Raw genomic sequence first — 22,114 nt, 5'->3', positions numbered from 1 at the left:
TTTGTAGTTAATTCTATTATGATCAGAGAACATACTTTGTATGACTTTGTTTTAACTTTCTTAAGCATTGTTTTCTGGCTACTGGTTCAGTGGAACTAAAAGCTCTCATTTCCTTCTCTGATCCCCCTGCTACCAGCTGCTCCATGTATTCTGCGCAAGGTTTTGGTTGCATTCAGTGGGACAGGCAGCAAGAGGCTCTTGCAGACCCCATCCCGCCTCACCTTCAGCCCTAGCGCCGACCAAGCCGAGCCACCCTGCATCACCATGCTGTCTCCCCACCGGCTGCCTTTCTGGGAGCGTTGGGAGAAGTCCGGTTCAGGAGCTTGTGCGTGCGTGCGTGCGGCGGAAATCCCGCCTCTCGGCGTCTTCGGTTGGCCTTGACCGCAAGGGGGTGAGCTCAAGGAGGAAGAGGAGCCGGATTGAAGGAAACTTGGAGAGTCGGCAGAAGGGGCGGGGATGTTCCTCTTCCCCATTGGCTGGGCCTGCGGAGACGCCTCGATGCGATTGGCTGGGCAGCGTGGGCCGTAGTCCCGCGTCGGCCCGCCCCGCCGGCCTCTGGAGGCGCCGGGATTGCAGGCCCCGGGATTGGGAGCGCCGGCGGAGCCCGTGGCTTTTGGGGCTGTGTCCGCACGCGCTGGAGCCAGGCAGCCGGGCCTCTGCCGTCCGGTCTTCGTTCTAGGGGGGCGGCGAGGGCGGCCGGCCGCTGGGGCGGTGCAGGCCGGGGCCGGGCCAAACCGGGGCACGGCGGGCGTTGGCGCAGCCGCCGGACCGGGGCCTGCACGGACCGCCCGCGGCGCGCGTCTCGGGCTGTCTTTTCATTTCCAAGTGATTATTGTTTTGGATTTTTCTGCAGACGTGAATTTTGGTTAATTTATTTCACGCACCAGTTCTGGCCTGAGGTAAAGCGGAGGATGCGTTCTGGTGTCATTTGTCGTTGAGATGTGGGCTTTTTGCAGTCTGTGTGTTTACCTTTTGGATTTAAGGGAAGGGGATGACATTGTGATTTGGTCTTGTAACCGTCCATTCTCAAGGTCTCGCCGACGTGGTACAGACCCGGGCGAATCCCGTGTGTGACTCTTACCTGGACTGGAAGTAGGCTTTTTCCTTTCTCGCCCCATGTTTCTCTTTCCCTCTCTCCTCCTCTCACTCCCCTCCTCCAGAGCTTCTCCTCTCCCTCCTTCCTGTTCTCTCTTTTTGCCGCATTAAATCTTGCGGTAGGGTCTTTGTAAAATTCTGAAAAGGTTGAGGTCTTCAGCGTTTCTGTTTTACTTGCAGGTTTGACGACTGGGAGGAAATCGGGGGAAAGATGCCTTCTGATTCTTTCTGTTTGGCTGCTCAGGCTCGACTTGACTCCAAATGGTTGAAAACAGATATACAGGTGGGGTTTTGACATTCCTTTTTCCTGGTGTTTTCCTTGCCTACATAGTTAAACTTCTGGTGAACCCTTTCTTTAGGATATGTAAGGGCATGCAGATCAGATCTTGCCGTATTAGAGAAGCAGGTTTGTTTTCTGTAACTTTAAATGTACCTTTTATTGTGTCAGTTTTTATTGCTCTATTTATAGTGTGTGTGGCTACATTTTAATTACAGTTATTTATAAGTGCAAGAAACGAGATATTATGCAAAAATTTTTTGTTATTATTTTTTAAGGGGTCTGTATCATTCTTAGCCATATCTTGGTGACTGTTTGTTTAGTGATACTTTTTGAGATGTTCAGTTAATTATGTGGGGGAGAAGTGACATACAGTCATTTATTATGTCCTGCAGAAACTCATTTTTATGGGATTCTGTGTTTGTGTTTCTGGAGAGACAAGGGTTCAGTTGAGCTGTTTGTTTTGTATTCTCATTGGTCTTATTAAGAGGAGTGCTTGGATTTTCATATCAAGAACATGTGGAAACAAAATGTTAGCCTTAGACTCTCTAATAATTTGTTTTAAGGTAATTGCATGCTTGTCCAGAAATTGTCAAATAAATAATGATGATGTTTCTGTAGTCTTTTCTTTATCCCAAGTTAGTTTTGTTTGCTAATGGAAAAACTGTGTTTGTAACTCCCTGTTGCCCTCAGAAAGAAATGGCCAAAATATTTTGTTGTGTATATGTGTTTTTCCCTCTTCCCTGAGGTTAACCATTTTAAGTATTTCTCAAGTAATCTTAACCTTGTTTAAATACAGTCTTACCTACTGCATGACGCAAGTCATGTATTCTGTAAGCAGTTGATCTTAGATATTTGTAGTGAAGCGTTATTGCCCTTCTTACATTTTTTTTTTTAAGTGTGGAGTCCCAGTTGGTTTCAGAGCCAAGTGTTAAGAACTATGTTGTGGGTGATGGGATGGTTAACCCAAGAAGAATTGGGTTAAGAATTGGCAAAGTAGTGACTTTTTAAAATTTAAACATTACCTTTTATTTAGCAATTACTTTCTGTTTTCCTTTGACTTTTTTTTTTTTAAGCAGGGGTGGGGGAAGTGAGAGATGAATAATTTCTTATTTACAAAATCTTGAGATTCAGGCAAACTGATTTTAAGAATTGTTTTTATTTTTTTATTTAAAAAAATTTAAAAGAAAATTTATTTATTTTATTTATTTTGGCTGTGCTGGGTCTTAGTTGCCGCACTCGGGATCTTTAGTTGAGACATGTGGACTTCTTAGTTGCGGCATGCATGTGGGATCTAGTTCCCTGACCAGGGATTGAACCCTGGCCCCCCGCATTGGGAGCGCAGAGTCTTACCCACAGGACCACCAGGGAAGTCCCAAGAATTGTTTTTGTATTAGTGTTTATATATTTTACAAAACTTTTTGAAGTAAAGAACTTTACCTAATGAAGTTTTTTTTCCCTTAGTAATTATAATTGAATAATTGCTAAATATGAGTTTTAGCATCTTGATCTAAAACCGGTTTAATGCTGAGTTTAGTGCCTACAATGAGTCAGGCAGATACACATAAAAAGAAACACCACTCATGCCTTAGAGTGATTACCATTTTACCTTTGGTTTATTTAGTGTAATATACAGTGCTTGGCCCTTCTTTAGACATTTGAGTACTATTCAGAAGTCTTCCGAACTCCTAGGAATAAGTGAAGAGACCTAGGTCCTAGGAATAAGTGAAGAGACCTAGGTTTTGGATAGAGGAAAAATGTAGTATGGGTGTTGAAGCTGTGAGATAAATGAAAATAGTGTGAAAAAAGTGATTGGTGACCTTGGTTTTATACAATTTCTCCAGCATTGCTTATTAAATGTGAGGAATGAATGTTGTTGTTTTACCCGAAGGAATAACTTAGACATGGTTTACTCTTTGGAATCTTTCCTGAAAACATATATTGTGGATGCCAGCCTTATGCTGATGGGTTTTACACTTACCTTGTTGGGGATGTCTCTCCCACCTGGAGTGGGAAGTGTCCCCTTCCTTAAGTAGGCTTTTGTATTGGGAGCAGGATTGACACCTGGGTAATGAATAATATGTGGGGTAGAAGCATGTTTCTTAGCTGTAAGTGTTAGCTAATCTATTTTTCTATGGCTGTTTTTATTTGAAATGCCTGTGAAGTTTTCAGTGACTTTAGAAAGGAAAAATTTTTGGAGACTGTGAAAAGTTTTAATATGTCTATTATAGAGAATATAGACGCTAATCCTAGACTTTCTTGATCAGAGACATTTAGATCCCTCAGGCCTGGGACTTCGTAACCAGCTGCCTCTAATGGAGGACCCATTGTATGGCAGACATATATCTGGTTTTTACATGTATGAGGCCTTTTACTTCTTCAGTACTCTTTTCTGGTTGTTGTGTGGAGTTCCTTGAATCGCCATCTTCCTTCACAACTCTCTTGAGGAGGCAACAAATACAGAGCTAAGAAGTGTTAGCTACATAATCACTACCATTACCATGTTTATATTTACAGTAAAAGTCCTCTGTCTAATGTGATTGGTAGTTTTTTTGGTGAACCAAAAAGTCAGTTAAGCAAAAGAACTATAAAAATAGTACATAATATCTTAAAAACTTTTTATTCTTAAAATATATATGCATATTTATTTTCTAGTCTTGTTTTTTTTTTTTTCTTCTTTTTGGCTGTGCCATATGGCATGTGGGATCTTAGTTCCCTGACCAAGGATCGAACCCGTGCCCCCCCGCAGTGGAAGAGCAGAGTCTTAACCACTGGACCACCAGGGAAGTCCCTTGCTAGTCTTGATGTAAGGTTAAGGGTGTGTCTTTGAGCCGGGGTCCACGAATGGCTGGTGTTATCCTGTTCGTTCTTGAATAAGCTGTACACAGATCAATCTCCTATTTTTGGGTTTTTATTTTTGGGTTCTTTGAAGTGGAACATGAAATTAGGTATGTATGAAGCAATTTTTAAAACTTTTTATTTTGAAATAATAATAGACCCACAGGAAGTTGCAAAGAAAGTAGAGAGGTCATGGTATACTCTTCTTCCAGACTCCCCCAGTGGTACAATCTTAGGTAACTATAGTATAATATTAAAACCAGCAAATTGACATTGGTACAATGTGAGCATAGTTCTATGCCATTTTATCATATGTGATTATTCATGTAACCACCACCACAATTAAGATCCAGAAGTGTTCCATCACCACAGAGATCTCCCTCCTGCTGTCCCTCTATAGTCACACTCAACTTCCTCTACCATCTTTGACCCCTGGCAATCACTAATCTGTTCTCCATCTGTATAATTTTGTCATTTCGAGAATGTCGTATGGTGTGTGACCTTTTGAAACTGGCTTTGTTCACTCGGTATAATGCCTTTGAGGCCCATCAAAGTTGTTGACTATATCAATAATGCAACTCAGATTGAATTTTTCTTTTCTTCTAGTCATCAATTTAAAATGATTCAGCATGAAAGTTAGCTTTTAGACTTAAAGTTATTAAATGTATATATTGTCACTTTACGCTTAGAAATATCAGTAGATTAAAAAATGTAAACATGAACATCTTGGTAAATTCAAATCTCAGGTTTTCCAGTTGACAGATGATACATAGAAGTAAAAGGATGTTGTACACACAGGTAACTTAATTGATTTTCATAATGACTTCTTGTGATTTCTTTTGTGTCTGTGAATAGGTAGTATTGCTCAATTTTTTATTCATGATTTTGGTTGTTTGTATCTTTTCTGTACTTTGGACCTGTCTTGTCAGGGGTTTATATATTTTGTTAGTCTTTTTTTAAAGAACTGACTTTTAGCTTTGGTTCTTGGAAAAGACTAATAATAGTTATAAAGGAAAGAAAATGAGTTTATCATCAGACTTGACAACAAGGCCTTATGCAGAAGAAAGCTGAGTAACATATTCATGGCACCCGAGAAAAGAAAATGTGAGCTAAGGATTTTATGTTCTAGCAGAACTGACTTTTCAGGTAAAAAGGACACAAGTTTATCGATGAGCAGGAACTCAGAAAATATTGTTTCCAAGAGCCCTTCCTGAGGAATTGAGTAGAGAAAGATCTTTAGATGACTGAATGACTGTACATGGACATGAAGACTGGTGGTGGGCATTAAACCTATAGTTATGGGTAGAACCCAGTGTGAGTTTTAAAAGGAAGAGAGCATAGCTGTTACAACAGCTGTATGCTTAGACATGTTGGATTATAGTAGAACTGTTCTGCAGTGTCTAATTTAGTAATCCTATGCATTGAAGTTTTCACTTTAGGTCTTGTATTTTCATCTTTAGAGATTCCATTCCATTCCTTTTTATATCTTCCATTTCACTTGTCATGATGTTCATATCTTCCTCTCTCTGAGTACATGGAACATATCTATAATAGAGCTTTTAACATTCTTGTCTGCTAATTCCATCATGTCTGTAATTTCTGCATTTATTTCGATTGACTGAATCTATCATTTCTATTGATTTATTGCTCTGGTTATGGGACATGTTTGCATGCCTGGTAATTTTTTATTAAATGTTGGACATTATAAATAAATATTATGTTATTCTGTGTTAGATTTTGTTTTATTCTTTTACAGAGCATTAGTTTTGTCTGGCATGCATGTGGGTTACTTGGGATCAATTTGGCCTTTCAAAGATTGATCCTAAGGTTTGTTTGGGCTGATCTAGCACAGCCTTTAATCTTGGGCTAATTTATCTGCCTTATTAAGGCAATGTCCTTCTCAGGACTCTAATGCTTGGTGTGTTGGAAGGTCTTTCTATTCTGGTTGGTGGAAACACAAGATTTCCCAGACTGTGAATCATGGGGATTCTACCTACTCCTTTTTAGTGCTTCTTTTCCCAGCCTTGGGAGTGTTCTCAACTCATACCCAGATCAGTTCTCAGCCAGAATCTCAAGGGGTCCCCTCTTCCCATCTCCAGAGATCAGCCTCTCTGCAGCCAACTTCCTCTCCTGTATTCTTGTCATTTTGACCTACTTATAGCTGGTCTGTCTCCTCCATTCAGCAAGACCTCTGGGCTCTATTTGGGTTCCCCTTTCCTGTGTTGCAGCCTGGAAGCTGCTTCTAGGCATTAAGTTTGGGAAGTTGTAGCCCTTACTTCATTTGTTGCCCTTCTCAGGGATCACAGTTCTGGGCTGTCTGTTGTCCAATGTTGGAAAACAGCTGTTTGATATATTCTGTCTGGTTTTCTACCAGACAGGTAATTCCTAAAGAAGTTAATTCTTCACAGGTGGAAGCACAGGCCTTCCCAATCTGCTTTTAATCTCATTTATTGACTTCTTAATTTTAGATATTGTTTGCTTTGGTTTTAGAATTTCCACATTTTTGTTTGAATGCATTTTATTGAGGTATAATTATATTTAGTAAAATGCATCTATTTTAAATGTTTAGTTTGAAGTGTTTTGGCAGTTTGCTTAACTGCCACATTAGGTACTTTTCTATAGTTTCCAGTTCTCTGCTGAAATTGTTCATGTGATCTTTTAATTGCTTGAACACGTTAAACCTTGTGCAGCCTCTTTAGATTCCTCGACTGCATCTCCCTTTCCCTCTGGGTTGATACCCCAGCGTGCCTGTGGGCTGCCCTTCTACTCTTCGTCTTAGATATAGCGTCACACAGCAGGGTGTAGGTTAGGGCTTCCCAGCTGCCTACCATGGAGTTGCAGGTGAATCGTCTGGAAGGTGGGGGAGAGCAGGAGCTCACTTTCCACAGGGCGAACATTCACTGCTTGGTAAGGAGAGATACGGGAACTGGGTATTTTAATTCCCACCCCCCACCCCCTTTTTTTCCCTCCTTGGACGGGTCTGTGGTTTCTTCTCGGAGACCTTGGCGAAGAGCCCCACATGCCTGGAGAGTATGCCTGCCGCACACCATGGAGTGGGGACCGGTGCAGTAAAACGGGAGTCTGCAGACTTTTCCTGTAAAGGGCCAGATTGTAAATATTTCTGTGGGCCATGTGTCCTCTGTAACAGCTGCTCACCTCTGCTGTTGTCATGCGAAAGCAGCTACGGCCAGTACATAAAACAAGTACATGTTGGTAGGCTGCAGAAACTTTATGGATACTGAAGTTTGAATGTCATAATTTTCATGTGTCATGAAATATTTTCCTTCTCTTGGTTATTTTTCGATCATTGAAAAATGTAAAAGCCACTCTTAGCTTGAGGGCCATCTAAAATCAGGTCGTGGGCCACGTTTGGCCCCTGGTGGGCCTTAATTTGCTGACCCCTGTAGTAACTTGCTGCATCATTTGCTTCCTATGCTTCCTTGTCTTGCCTCCTCCCCTGCCCTTCCCCTCACTGCCCTGGGCTGGCATCTGCCAGGGAAAGTGTCAGCACTTTAATCTGTTACTTGGGCTTTCCTTTTTAGGGCAAAGTCTGTATCTGTATGTCTCTTTTCTGGATACACTCTTGATTTGCTTATGCTGTCTTCCATTTTCTTCATTTTTCAGTCATGTGGCCTTATCTTACCCATTTTTAGTTTTGTTTGAGTTCTAGGTATTGTACATGAAAAATCGTTGTGATCACTTGGGGACACTGGGTAACGCTTTCCTCTTCCAGAGAGGATCTGTCAAACTAGTAGCACTAGTGACCTCAGGTTACTTCAGAGCAGCAGGGAACTGTGATGGTTCAAAACGGGGCTCCTACCGGCCTGCTTGTACCTCACCCGTACTTCTGTGTGTGTGTGTGTGTCCCTTCGGAGTTCTGCTCAAAGCGTGGCATGTTTCCCTCTTCCTCACAGGCCTCTTTCCTGTGAGGACCATGGCTCTAGCCTCTCAGCAGCTCCACTGAGCTGTGCTTGGTCTCAGCCCTGCTCGCAGAATTGGCAGGTGCCTCTAGGGAAGCAGCCTTCGGCTCCCTGGGCTGTCCTCCTCTCCTTGCTGCCTGGATGTCTTCAAACAGATGTACTTTATGTTTCTTTCTGACCTTTCCAGTTCTAGAAACCTGTTCTTAAAATTTTTTGGAATTGGTGTATTGTCCTGTGTTCAGTAGGTGTTTAGAAAGTATTTTTCTGCAAGGCTAAGAAAAAAAACCAGATATCTTTACTTAAGTCATCTGCAAATATTTGAACAGATTACATTTCAGGCATATTTTAAAAATAGAAGAAATAAACATTTTCTAACTATAAGTTAATCAAAATGCCATTTATTTCATTTGGCATATTCTATTTCGGATTATATTGTATAATTATACAGTTCTGAAGTAGTGACTTTAATAGGTACCTTCAGGGTCCTCTTGCCCAATTCTATTTGGTTTTCAAGTATTGGTAGCACCTGTGATGGCTCCCCCAGGCCTCCTTACTGCATGTGTTGGTGCATGTGGTGTTGGTGAGAAGAGAACAAGCTTGAGAGTTAGGCCTCTTCCCAAAAACTCTGACAGCCTCGGTGTTGTGTGATCTTGGTCAGGTAACTGAACTCCTAAGTTTTAGTTCCTGACCCTCAAAACTGGGCCTATTACTACCCCCCTTGCTGGCTTCTTTTCAGGATGAAAATGCCTTTACCTGCTGTGTCATTTTAGAGGTGTGAGGTAAGAATGTAAGAGCACATTGGAAAAGGGTCCTAAGACTGAATAATGCTAATCAGAGGCATCTGGATTCTATGTGAAAAAAGTTAAAATTTAAGATCTGTGTTGTCACCCATTGGGAACGTTTATGTAAATTACCTACTAATAAAGACAAACTATTTATAGACTGTTGTACAAATACTCTTAAACTGCCAAATTGAAGTGACTTTCACTGCTTGTGCAGGTTATTCTTCCAGTGCCATGATTATTTCCCAGTTTTCCTGGCCTCTTTCTCCTTGGGATCCTGTGCTTCCCTCCCAGTGCCTTGGAATGCTCTCCCAGGGGCTTCATCTCTGCCTTCTGCAGTCTAGCTCTTTCAAGCCCTGCTCCATGGAAGCTTGCTCTGTTGCCTTAGCAGTGTTCCTCCTTCCTCGAATCCTTTCAGATGCCCGAACCATTGTAGTTTGGTGGTTACTCGAGTTCACGTTCGCAGTTCCTAAGAGGCTTCTACGAGTATCCCTCCAGACACCCAGTGTCTACCTTCCACACAGCTGCCCTACTCTCATCCTTCCCAGCATGACCCGAGTGATGAAAGAATGGGCGGTAGTGATAGTTCTTGTTTCCATGTAAACTGGGCTTCTTCCTTGGCTTATTCTTTAATAAATGTTTCGTCCCCAGCCACCCAGGGGTAATCCTAGTGGGCAGTCGGGGCTGGTCCACCCTCCCTCCTTCCGCGTTAGCGTCTTCTGCAGGTCTATTGCCCATGCTGTTGACCTCCAGATTTGAACCTCTAGCCCTGAACACTCTGCTAAGATCTGGATTTGTATTTGCAGTATGTGTGTAATGTGTCTGTGTGTGTGTCTGTGTGTACATGTATGCACGTGCATGGGGAGAGTATCTCCATGTTTATGTTCAGTAGTTGGTGCAAATCTCAGTGGTTAAAACTGAGCTAATTCCCTCTCATCCTGAGTCTGTTCCCTACCTGGTTTTTCACGTTTCACATCTGCTCTGTCCCATTTGATCTGAAATGTCTTACATACTCTTCTCTTCCATGTCTTGGCTTACGCTCTCATCCTGTTTGGGGGAGCTCTTAGCAGAGGCCACCTAAGTTATTTCCTTTGTTTCTGGTTTCTTCCTCTGTCCTCTCCACTGCCCTGACACTGAGTTATGGCTGGAGGTGTGATCATTTATTCCCTGGCCCCTAGAGGTGGCGTGTAACTGCTGGAGCACAGCACGTGTGGGGCTGTATTTATTCTGGCCACTGTTTGCCTGCGTGGCTTTGTGGGCCAGGACTGAGCCCGGCGGCAGCTCTTAGCTGCCCACCTCTTACGCAGACCAGCAGATGAGCCAGGCCTTTCCATTCCCGCGTTAAAACCTCAGGGGCCCTGAACGTTTGTGGCTCACTTTTTAGAAAGGATTTACTTCTCCCTCTGCCAGTTAATAGTCATGTTTTGGTCTCAAGTATGTTTATGGCAGTTATCTTGTTAGTGATGTGGACAGATAAAATATGAGTGCTGAGAGCAAGTTGTTGCTTCTGTGAAAACTAAGTTAGATGCGAAATTGGTTTTCTGTTGCTATGTAACAAGTCACTGACCAGAAATTCAGCAGCTTAAAACAACTCCATTTACTCTCTCCCCCTTTCTGTGTGGGTCAGGTGTCTGGCCATGGCTTAGCTGGGTCTTCTGCTTCGGGATTCACAGGCTGCAGTCAGGGTGCTAACCAGTCTGCTTTCTCATCTGGAGTCTCACTGGGGTCCTTGTCGGCAGAATTCAGTTTGTTGGGTGTTGGGTGGGGCTGAGCTGTGGGCTCCTAGGATATGCCCCCTCCATTGGCAGCTCATGGCAGTGGCTGGGAGAGTGTCTCTTCTGGATGGCCCCATCCTCTTAAGGGCTTTTACCTGACAGGGCCCTAGGGTAATCATCCTTTTGGTTGACTAGACATCAACCAATGTGAGACCTTAATTATATATGAGAAATTCCTTCACTTTTGCCACAGAAGGAAACAAAACCTAGTCACAGGTGGAAAGTCCCGTCCTATATTCACAGGTCCTGCCCATACTCAGAGAGAGGATTACACAGGGTGTGTGTGCCCCGGGGGGGCAAGGATCTTGAGGGCATCTTAGATTTGCCTACTACACATCGTTTGGATAAAAGTGAGATGCTAAAAAAAATTACTTGTACGGGTTAGGTAAGAGAGAACTGTCAAGGATTGCGGGAAAAGCCTTGCAAGTCTAAAGGAATTGTGTACTAAGATCGCTCACAGAGTGCCCTTCAGTTCTTGCTCCCTTTAAAGAAACTGAGTCTGGAAATAGTGGATGCTTCATGAGAGTGGCGAATGTTGGATTGATGACAAGGGACAAGCTGGTGGACTTGTGAACAAAGAAAAGGCCCTGACCTTCCATTAAAAGATGGGCAAACAGATGTGTCTGTTTTAGTGTAAAGTGTCTTGTCTGTCTGAGAAGAGGGTTTCTGTTGTACCTGCCGTTTTCAGAATGGATGCCTTCTTTGGGTGTTTACCATGCCCACGCCCTTCAGTGACTGCTTTCTCTGGGAAACCTTTTCTGACTTCCAAATACTGACAACCAAGAGCATTTTTGTGGGCATTTTTGTTTTGTCTTTGAATATCACTATGGACTCGTGTTTTTGTTTTTGTTTTTTTTTTGCGGGCCTCTCACTGTTGTGGCCTCTCCTGTTGCGGAGCACAGGCTCTGGACGCGCAGGCTCAGCGGCCATGGCTCACGGGCCCAGCAGCTCCGCGGCATGTGGGATCTTCCCGGACTGGGGCACAAACCCGTGTCCCCTGCATCGTCAGGAGGACTCTCAACCACTGCGCCACCAGGGAAGCCCCGTTATGTATTTTGATGTTCAAAATTATTCTAAATTTGGCCAGTGAGGGAGTCCTCATCAGGCTTTGAGCAGCTTTTTTGGTGCAAACTTAAGATATTCCAGACTCACCTTTCTTTCCTGGTCCTTGACTCAGCCTTTTTTTCCCTAGAGCCCAGGTTTCATTTAGTAGGAAGTGGTTCTTGGAAACCAGTATCTGGGTGCTGGGTGTACTCACTGCTCTCAGAGTGCCATTGATTTTAGGTCTTTTCCAAAGACAGTGCAAGCAGATATATTCAAATATAAATTCATGCTGAGATTTCCAATTCAAATTGTTCTTAAAAACTTCCTTGATTTTATCTTTTATACTTAAATCTAGTAACATTAACATACTTTGTCATAAACATACATTTTATTATATTAACATTGCTTTATCCTATAATATATACATGAAATAGTTGAAAAATTTTAATGTCAATATTATAGTTGTGAATAAGACCAATTAGTAAAGTTTAAGGTTTTTTTTTCCCCTTGAAGTATATCCAGCTAAAGATGTATAGTTGAAAAGGGTCTTGACATACAGTTGACCCTGAACAATGCAGGTTTGAACTACGTGGGTCCACTTGTACTTGGATATTTTTCAGTAGTAAATACTGAAGTACTACACGGTCTATGGTTGGTTGAGTCTGTGGTTGTGGAGGAACCGTGCATATGGAGGGCTGACTATAGAAGTTATATTTGGATTAACCCCTGAGTTGTTCAAGGGTCAAGTGTACTTTTCTTTTTGATAAACAGGTTAATTTGCTTGTTACCAGTTATAGGCTTTGCTTTTTATGATTTAATTGTACTTTTTGAAAATGAAAATCATTTATATGTTTTAGAAGTAAATGTAAGGTATACTCAAAATCTTGCCTTTATTCACCTCTGCTGCTTTTTACCCACGTTCCCCTTCCCATCTCCCGATAAGTGATCATGTAATTTGTGTCTGGTTTATCTTTCCAGAGCACCTGCCCACATGTGTCTTTTTTCTTGTATCTTAGGCAAAACGTAGCACAGTATATAAGCTATTATGCACAGTACCTTTTTCACTTAACTGTATTTCTTGGGAAAATTTTCATTAAATGTTGAACGAATGAGATTTTTTTTTCATATTATTCTTTAAGAATTGCATTGTGAGTGTGATTACTCTGTAAGTTTATTTTATTTATCATTGCCAGCTTGCATTCACACGAGATGGGCTCTGTGGTCTGTGGAATGAAATGGTTAAAGATGGAGAAATTGTATATACTGGGGCAGAGTTAACACAGAATGGAGAACTTCCTTCTAGAAAAGGTAAGGGCCTTTAGTATTTTTCATTTTGTGAAGACCTTTATAAATTGCATTTTATAGAAATTTTGGAATGTGCTATAGGAACAGAAGTGTGCTTGAGTGTAACTGAAGTTTTGTTTTCACTTTGGAGATGTCTAAATGATAGTTAATATTAGGAGCTTCCTGGATTTCATTGTTCTGTGTGAATTGAAGGCCTTTTCACGGCAAAACCACCTCGCTGTGGTGTCCTTCCTCTGATGTCTCATTTGTAGCTTATAGGAACTCCACTTAATGTTTCTTCGTTAAGTTTTGAAATATATATTGCTTTGGCTAACTATAATTGTGGTTATTATAAGGTCGAGTGGAAATAATCAGTATTCCTGAAATTTTTCCTGTATGACTCTCGAGTGGGAGTGTATAAAACACTTTTTGGAAGCCTTCGGCCTGTGGCCTGGACTTGGCTCCCCTTCTATTGTATCTTCTTGTCTATGCAGGGAAATATCAGTGAACACTCTTGTTAGGCCTGTAGTTATGAAAACGCAATGAAATTCTGTCACTCAGTTGTTCTTGACTTTGGCTGTGAATCAGAATCACTGTTTAGGCTTTAAAAAGAAATGAATGCGTGGACCCACCCCAAGCCTGAAAAGCTTACAGGTCTACACAGTGAGCAGCCGCACGCCTATCCCCCAGGCGCTACTAGTCCCTCCTCTGTCCATTGGTGCGCCTTACCTGGTGCCCTTGGGCACTTCATGTATGGTATTAACAGGGTCCATTTCAGTGTAACTTTTTGTCTTTAAGGTAAAACTTATGCATAATAAAATACATGTTCTAAGTTTACTCTTCCGTAAGTTTTGACAGATGCAGTTGGTGTAACTTAGACCCCTCAACGTTACTCTCACTTCGAAGGTTCTCTCGTGCCCCTTCCCGGCTCACCCCTGCCCTCTCTGCTCAGAGGCAACTACTGGTCTGATCTTTCTCTACCGTGGATTAGTTTTGCCTTTTCTAGACTTACATGTAAATAGAATCATGTAGTCCTCTGTGCTGTTTTGTGCATCTTTCACTCCGTAATGTTTTAGTAGTTCATTCTGTGTATATATATTTTTTGAATATTTAAATTTTATTTATTTTTTTATACAGCAGGTTCTTATTAGTTATCTGTTTTATACACATCAGTGTATACATGTCAATCTCAATCTCCCAGTTCATCACACCACCACGACGCCCCTGCCGCTTTCCCCCCTTGGTGTCCATACGTTTGTTCTCTACATCTGGGTCTCTATTTCTGCCCTGCAAACTGGTTCACCTGTACCATTTTTCTAGATTCCACACATATGTGTTAATATACGAAATTTGTTTTTCTTTCTGATTTACTTCACTCTGTATGACAGTCTCTAGATCCATCCACGTCTCTACAAATGACCCAATTTCGTTCCTTTTTATGGCTGAGTAATATTCCATTGCATATATGTACCATATCTTCTTTATCCATTCGTCTGTCGATGGGCATTTAGGTTGCTTCCGTGATCTGGCTATTGTAAATAGTGCTGCAATGAACATTGGGGTGCATGTATCTTTTTGAATTATGGTTTTCCATTCTGTATATTTTTAAAGTTTTTGTGCCTCTTCGTCTCAGCTCTCCAGTATTTGTTAATGCATTGAAACTCATTCCCCAAAATGTTTTTTGTGAAACATTGGTTCTAAAAGTTACTCTGAGAAAAGCTAATTACATGGATAAATTCAAAGTGTATTTCTTATTCATTACATTTGATGAATATTTTTTGTTCTTTTAAAAATCATGTGGTTAGAAAGCAAAGTGTAATTGTTCCTTATGTAGGTCCCAACTGAATAGTTTTTTTGACATTCAGTAAAAGTTTATTTTTAATGTGGCATGATATTGCTTTTTATTATTAGAAAATACTTTTTTTCTCAGGCTTATACATGACAAATTTCATTTTTAAGACTGTGTACATTATATGTGGTTGTATTGTAGCTGATTGTGAGGAAAATACAGATTAGAGTAGAAGTTCCTCAAACACACAAGTTTTCTTTGTTCTGTTTTCCGCAGGGATCGGTCACCTTCTTCTGCACCCACCCATTCTAGGATGAGTTCTTACTGTTATCAAGCTGGATTTCTGCATGGTTAATTTCTGGGAAATCGTGGCTTCTAATAATTTGCGCTTCCATTGAGATAAACTTTGCTTTCTTTTGCAATCACATTTAGAACTTTCTGGTCCTACTGATGAGGAAAGAATGCTTCCTCCTACGTAGTAAGCTTTTGTGTTTCCTTTTGGGGGCCTACCCTGCAAAAGACAGGCTAGATTATAGTCATATACGTTTTTTTAAGTGAACATTTCTTTCAACCCTTTTTAGGGTTGTTTGTATTTATTATTTTGAGGAAGGTAGAGGAGGGAATAGGATATAAAGAAAGGAAAGTTAGGAGGCTACTAAAAGATATGCTAAGCTTTTTTAAAAATTTTTGTCTAGGGCTGGCCTTTATGTGAAGAACTTAAGTATCATGAGCTGTTTCATTTATTATAAACCTTCTCAGTCTATGCAGATAGTAGAAATACACTAGCCATTATTTTGCTTAGCCAGGCCTCTTGAAAAAGTTTCACTGCTGCTTCTATTACATTACAAATGTAATTTATTGACATCAGGACTAATTTTTGTAGTTTTATGGAGCTTATTTTTGGCTTTTTCTGACTTCATATTGTCCTTAAGTGCATTAATTGTTTGGGGTTTTTTTTTTTTCCTTTGTCTAGTCAGTACTCTTTAGTTATGTATTCCATGAGATGAGTTTTTGATTTTTTTTTAAGAATACAACTTTCCTGCTAGTTTTATAGTTTTTCTGTGGAGGGTGTAAAACATTGAATGTGGCCTTTCTCCCCAAATAATTCATGATTATTTGGGCAGAAAAGGCATCTGTATAAGCAAGGTGTGTAACAGGATGATGAAGACCCCATGATGTTACCCACAGCCAGGACTGGAGGAGTTCCGAGGTGGAGTGTTCCCTGTGGTCTGTCAGGGGGCCCTGGCCTGGGCTCAAGGGCGGTGGCGTGTGGGGTCCCTGGGGAGAAGTGAGCACAGGCCTCCAGGTGGAGGACTGCAAAGAGCAGCAGGGTGCCGGGTAACGGGGAACAGCGGAGGTGGGGTGGGCCAGCCTGGAGGGAAATGGACTCCTTGGAGCGCCAGCTGCGTCTGAATCCAGGAGGGGCGCCTGCTGCTGCTCTGGACACACTCCCGGGGGGCACGCTTACACACTACAGGTCAAAAGCCTAAGGGTTCTCAAACTCTGTAGTTCATCAGGATCTCCTGGAGGCTTGGTCAGACACCCATGCCTGGCCCACCCTTAGAGCTTTCCGTTACTTGGAGTTGGGATAGGGCCTGGGAATCTGCCTTTCTAATGTGTTTCCAAGTCCTGCTGATGATGCTTGCTTGTCAAAGAGTATGTTGTGTCTGTTTGTAGCTACAGTCTATTACATTGGGAGTTTCAGAGGCAGAAAGAGGAAAAGAGCTTCCTCATGTGCTCCTTAGAAAATAGAACATTAAAGAAAAGCAGGGCTTCCCTGGTGGCGCAGTGGTTGAGAGTCCGCCTGCTGATGCAGGGGACGCGGGTTGGTGCCCTGGTCCAGGAAGACCTCACGTGCTGCGGAGCGGCTGAGCCCGTGAGCCATGGCCGCTGAGCCTGCGCGTCTGGAGCCTGTGCTCCGCAGCGGGAGAGGCTACAACAGTGAGAGGCCCGCGTACTGAAAAAAAAAAAAGCAAATGACCACAGTTAGATTTCCCTCATAAATATATTCTGTCCTTCATAGTTAATTCTTAGCGCTTTGAATCTTGAGTCCTTTATGGAAAACTTAACCCACTCCTGGGAGCCTGCCTGATGTCTGTTGGAAGCAGTGATATCAGCTTCTGCTGGAGTCTGTTCCCTACAGGGTTGGTGCTGTTGCTTTTGTTTGTTGAAGACCCAATTTCTGGCCTTTAGCTTTAGCTTTAGAAGGGAGCAGATGATAAAACTTGAGGCTCCAGTTGATTGATTAGACTTAGCAATGTTATCAAAATGGACAGGAGTAAAATCTTTTGCAGGATGGGCTTCTTGGCTGTGGTGTGAGGATTTGGTCCTTGTCCATCCTGGGGTTAGAACACAGCAAAGGCAGCGAGGCATGGAAGCATGTCTAGAGCCTCCCACTCTCCTGGGAATTGCAGTGTGTTTGTTTAAATAACATCCTGCCTGTATGAGGTTAATCAAGGGAATGCTAATTTTCTCTTTTTGATATGCCGGCTCTCCCATATTGTGGCTCTGAAGCACAGGGAAGCTCTAATGATAGCTGTGAGCTCATGAAGAAATACGGAGCATCCCTTCTCTGCTTATTTTTATGTCCAGCCTTCTTGCTGCATGTGGCTGTTAACATTATGAACTCCATGATGTGGGAGCCACTGTTTGTTATTCTGGTCATCTAGGAAGTGCCAGATACATCTGGTGTAAAAATACCTTGACAATTTTGTAGTTCAGAGTTTAGAGTCTGATCCTGGGAAGGTGGCATCAAACAGCTTTCAGAGGAAGCTGACCTGGGCTCGGGAGAGGATGGCTGTGCCCTCGTCCCAGAGAGAAAGCCCAGCCTGGTAGTAAAGGGCTCACACTTTTATTTATTGCTCAACTTTGTCAATTCTGACACATTTTTGCAGGTTTTGTTTAACTTAGGCAGATAAAGTTCCCTTTTCCTCAAATCTTCTGCAATTTACTTATCTGCTCACTTATCTCTTACCGTCTTCTTTCACGTTTTGACATAATTGGACATTTTCCTTTAAGACAAAAATTACTGTCTTTCTTCCTTTTTTTTGGCTGCACTGTGCTGTGCGGCATGTGAGATCTTAGTTCCCCCACCAGGGATTGAACCCGCGCCCCCTGCAGTGGAAGCACAGAGCCCTAACCACTGGACTGCCGGGGAAGTCCCTATCTTTCTTCCATCTTTACTCCTTGATAGTAACGTTTATCATCTTGCTTATATATTTACATTTCTCTGCCACCATCCTTTCTGGTTTAATCTCAACCATCCATGTTAATTATGACTTTTATCTAAATTAAGTAGCCTTTAATTCGGATAGTCGTTCCACACCACTTCTGTAATTCTCCAGCACTAGCTGGATAGCTAATAATTCAGTCCAATTCTGACACTTAACTACTGGAGTTAGCTCAGGCCCCACAAATTAAGGGCTCGGTCCCACAAGACTACCTCCACTTCAGATGCCGGCCTCAAATGAGATTCCCAGACTACTCCCACTTCTGCCTGGCTGACTACAAATTCGGAGGTTACCATGACCCTCTCAGTTTCAGTAATTCACTAGAACAACTCACAGAATGCAGGAAAACACTTCGTTGGTTTATTTTAAAGAATACAGCTCGGGAACAGCCAAATGGAAGAGATGCAGAACGCAAGGTTTGGGGGAAGGAGCTCAGAGCTTCCATATGCCTTCTCTGGGCCCTCCACCCTCCCAGCACACCTGTGTGTTCACCAACCTGGCATCTCCCCAAATTCTGTTGTTCAAGAGATTTTATAATTTAATCTCAGCCCCCCTCTCTCTGGAGGTCAGGGGATGGGCCTGATAGTTCTCACCCTCTAATCGCTGTTTGGTCCTTCTGGTATCCAGCCCACCTCATGAAGCTGTCTAGAGGCCCCACGCTGAGTCAGCTCATTAGCATAAGCTCAGGTACAGTGGAAAGGGGCTCGTTATGAGTATCAAAAGACACTCCTATCCTCAGTAAATTCCAAGGGTTTTAGGAGCTCTGCGCCAGGAACCTAGAGCAAAGACCAAATATATATTTTTATTATACCACAGATAAATAAATGGGAAGTAGATGTTAGAGCATTTTAGCAGAGCTCTGGAGTCCACATTATAAGGGCCCCATTTTACATGTTTAATAAGCAAGAAGAATGTGCTCATTAAGAGGTGCAAAGCTGGTTTTGAATACTGCCATGCAGTAACAATAAGAGGCAAAGGCATGTGTGCATTTATTCGTTAACCTGTGCTTGGTGACTGATGATCTAGTTGTTTTCTCTTAGCATTTGTACAGGGGTTCACAGATTAGCTATCGATTAAATCAATTTAGTATTGGGGCCAGTGTAAGTTAATGAAAGATTTGAACATTGCTTTTAAGGTAATACACTACAGAACAATGTGATTTTTATTGATATAAAAAAGTTTGTCAGAATTTTATGATTCAATTAGAGTGAGTCTGTAATCTTATATTTTCACAGTCTTACACTTGGAAGTTATGTCAACTTTCTGATGAGTGAAACTCATGTAGACAGTTTAGAAAATTCAGATTAACTAGGTTCTCCTTGAGAAAACAAACCCAAGGCTTAGAAATCATGTATGCTGTGTTATATGCCACACTGCTAGCACATCGGGGAATGGACATAGAGCCTCTTTTTGTTTTTTTTTTTTGTGGTACGCGGGCCTCTCACTGTTGTGGCCTCTCCTGTTGCGGAGCACAGGCTCCGGATGCGCAGGCTCAGCAGCCATGGCTCGTGGGCCCAGCCGCTCCGCGGCATGTGGGATCTTCCTCGACCGGGGCACGAACCCATGTCCCCTGTATCGGCAGGCAGACTCTCAACCACTGTGCCACCAGGGAAGCCCCATAGAGCCATTTTTAACCAGAGTTATCAAGTCAGTCTGATTTATCCAAGGGTTCACCTGGAGTATGTGAATTTAAATTCTAAATGTAAAGGTGCCTCTAAATTAGCAGTTTCTGAGAGATGTGTTTCCTTCCATAGTTATCGAGCTGTAATTAACATAAGTTTAAGATGTGTAGTATGATGATTTGATATACATAGCAAATGAAATGATTACCACAATAAGGTTAGCTAACACGTCCATCCCTTCACATAATTACCGTTTTTTGATGTGTGGTGAGAACATTTACAGTTACTCTCTTAGCAGCTTTCAAGTATACAGGACTCTGCGGTTAACTGTAGTCACCATGTTGTACATTACATCCCCATAACTTATTTTTCTTATAACTGGAAGTTTGTACTCTTTGACTGATGTCTCCGACCCGGGCAGCTCCTGGCAACCACCAGTCTACTCTCTATGTTGAAGCCTTTTCAGATTTTACATGTAAGCGGATCATATAGTCTGTCTGACTTAATTTCACTTAGTGTAATGTCCTAGTCAACCATGGTGTTCTAAATAGCAGGATTTTCTTCTTCTTTTAATGGCTGAATAGTATTCCATTGTGTGAGAGTGCCTGTATGTGTGTGTTCGTGTGTGTGTACATACACATTTTCTTTATCCATTCATCCGTTGATGGACAGTTAGGTTGTTTCCATGTCTTGGCTTTTGTGAATAATGCTGCAGTGAATATGGGGATGCACATATCTTTTTGAGATAGTGATTTCATTTTCTTCGGATATTTACCCAGGAGTGGGAATCCTGGATCATATAGTAGTTCTATTTTTAGTTTTTTTGAGGAGTGTCCATACTGTTTTGCATAATCGCTGTACCAATTTACACTCCCACCGACAGTGCACAAGGGTTCCATTTCTGAGATTTTTTTAATTAATTTTTTTTATTGATGCATAGTTGATTTACAGTGTTGTTTTAGTTTCTACTGTACAGCAAAGTGAGTCAGTTATATATATATCCACTCTTTTTTAGATTCTGTTCCTATATAGGTCATTGCAGAGTACTGAATAGAGTTCCCTGTGCTTTACAGTATGTTCTTATTATCTATTTTATATGTAGTCCATTTCTGAGAGATGTTTTTTTTTCCCCCTCAAAAGGCTGGCCACTCTTTGAAGTATCAGAAGTTTCTTTCTTTTCCGGGGATTCTTGATTTCCATTTTTTTAGATTATGTAAGTTTTTATTATTCTTTAATAAATAGGAGTACCACTAGATTTAATAGACTTCATAGTTAATAATTCCTTGCAGAGGTAAGAAAATATACAAATACAATGAAGGGTACTGATATCAAGAATCTGCTGGCTCCATAGGGTTTTCTATTGAATGAGTCTGAATTTTGTGTGTGTGTGTGTTAATCAGCAGAGGGTGTCAAGATGGTGGGGAAGGGCACAAAACGTATAAGAACACTTCATGAATTTGTGTGTCAGCCTTATGCAGGGGCCGTGCTAATCTTCCCTGTATTGTTACCATTTTAGTATATGTGCTGCCAAAATGAGCACCTGAATTACTTTTAATCATCCAAAGTTCCACCACAGTTTTATCCAACCTCAGGCAAATCTGGTCAGCATTTTGGTGTCTGGTCTTGCAGTTGGCTTGTGAGATGATGAGGCACACAGACCCTGGGGCCAGCAGAGGGAAAGCTCTCCTTACTAGTCTAAGGCTCTGGGTGAGATATATGCTCTGAGCACTATCTGGGTGGCAAGAAATGCATTTCAGCAAGGCTAAGATGCCTCAGTAGTAAGACGTGGTATTATTTATCACCAGGAGAGAATGTGCTGCCCATGAATCTGATGCATATCAATTTGACATGCTGAAATTTGCAAAAGGTGCATCTCTGGATTGATGAAACACCTACTTCATAGGGTTATTGAGTTGATTAATGAGTTGATTATGACATGTGCAGAACAGTGCCTGGCTTCCAGTTTGTGCTATTTAAGGGTTTGTGATTCTCACGGTGATTGTTCAAGTGCAGGCAGGAGTGTCAGTGTCCTGTCGCCATGAGTCCCCGTCACTGAACACAGTGCCTGGCACATAGGAGGTGCCAGTACCTAGGATAAAGGATGTCCCATGTTCCTGTGTTAAATCAGCTTGTGAAGAGACTTGCCTGCCTGAGAGACTGGAACTCCTGTTTTTGATTAAAGGAGTTGCAGCAGGAATGAATTCAAATCTTTTATATCACACATTTATTTTTAAATTCAGTGTTAGAACTTTTAAACATTTTTATCTTATTAAAAAATACTTATATTGCATGCGTAGCTTATAGCATTCAAAAGCTAACACAGTTTTCAGCGAAGAGTGAGTTCCTTCCCAGTCCTATTCTTCAGTTACCTCCTTTTATTTACTTTTTTCCTTCTCAGGGGTATTATTACTATCGTTAGTATCTTTCCAGAGGTAACTTACGGGCATATAAGTGCATG

The 22,114-nt window shown here is 41.9% G+C and overlaps 1 protein-coding gene and 1 non-coding gene across 7 annotated transcripts in view; one reads left to right on the top strand and one right to left on the bottom strand.

Moving 5' to 3' along the window:
- The first annotated feature begins 533 nt into the window (after positions 1-533).
- The window catches only part of LOC132428722 (E3 ubiquitin-protein ligase HERC2), a 228,869-nt gene continuing 207,288 nt past the window's right edge, over positions 534-22,114 (top strand). For all 6 annotated transcript variants that reach the window (XM_060017026.1, XM_060017023.1, XM_060017024.1 and 3 more), the window contains exons 1-3: positions 534-899; positions 1,276-1,378; positions 12,925-13,039. In XM_060017026.1, coding sequence (XP_059873009.1) covers positions 1,307-1,378; positions 12,925-13,039 — 187 coding nt within the window. In that variant the 5' untranslated portion in view covers positions 534-899; positions 1,276-1,306. The remainder of the gene's footprint in view (positions 900-1,275; positions 1,379-12,924; positions 13,040-22,114) is intronic.
- LOC132428849 (U6 spliceosomal RNA) lies at positions 21,090-21,196 on the bottom strand. Its single transcript, XR_009520239.1, has one exon. It is a non-coding gene; the product is annotated as a U6 spliceosomal RNA (small nuclear RNA).

The sequence above is a fragment of the Delphinus delphis genome, chromosome 7, assembly GCF_949987515.2.
Source record: "Delphinus delphis chromosome 7, mDelDel1.2, whole genome shotgun sequence".
Lineage (NCBI taxonomy): Eukaryota > Metazoa > Chordata > Mammalia > Artiodactyla > Delphinidae > Delphinus > Delphinus delphis.
The sequence above is the reverse complement of the archived record's forward strand: the minus strand, read 5'-3'. Positions and strand labels throughout refer to the sequence as shown.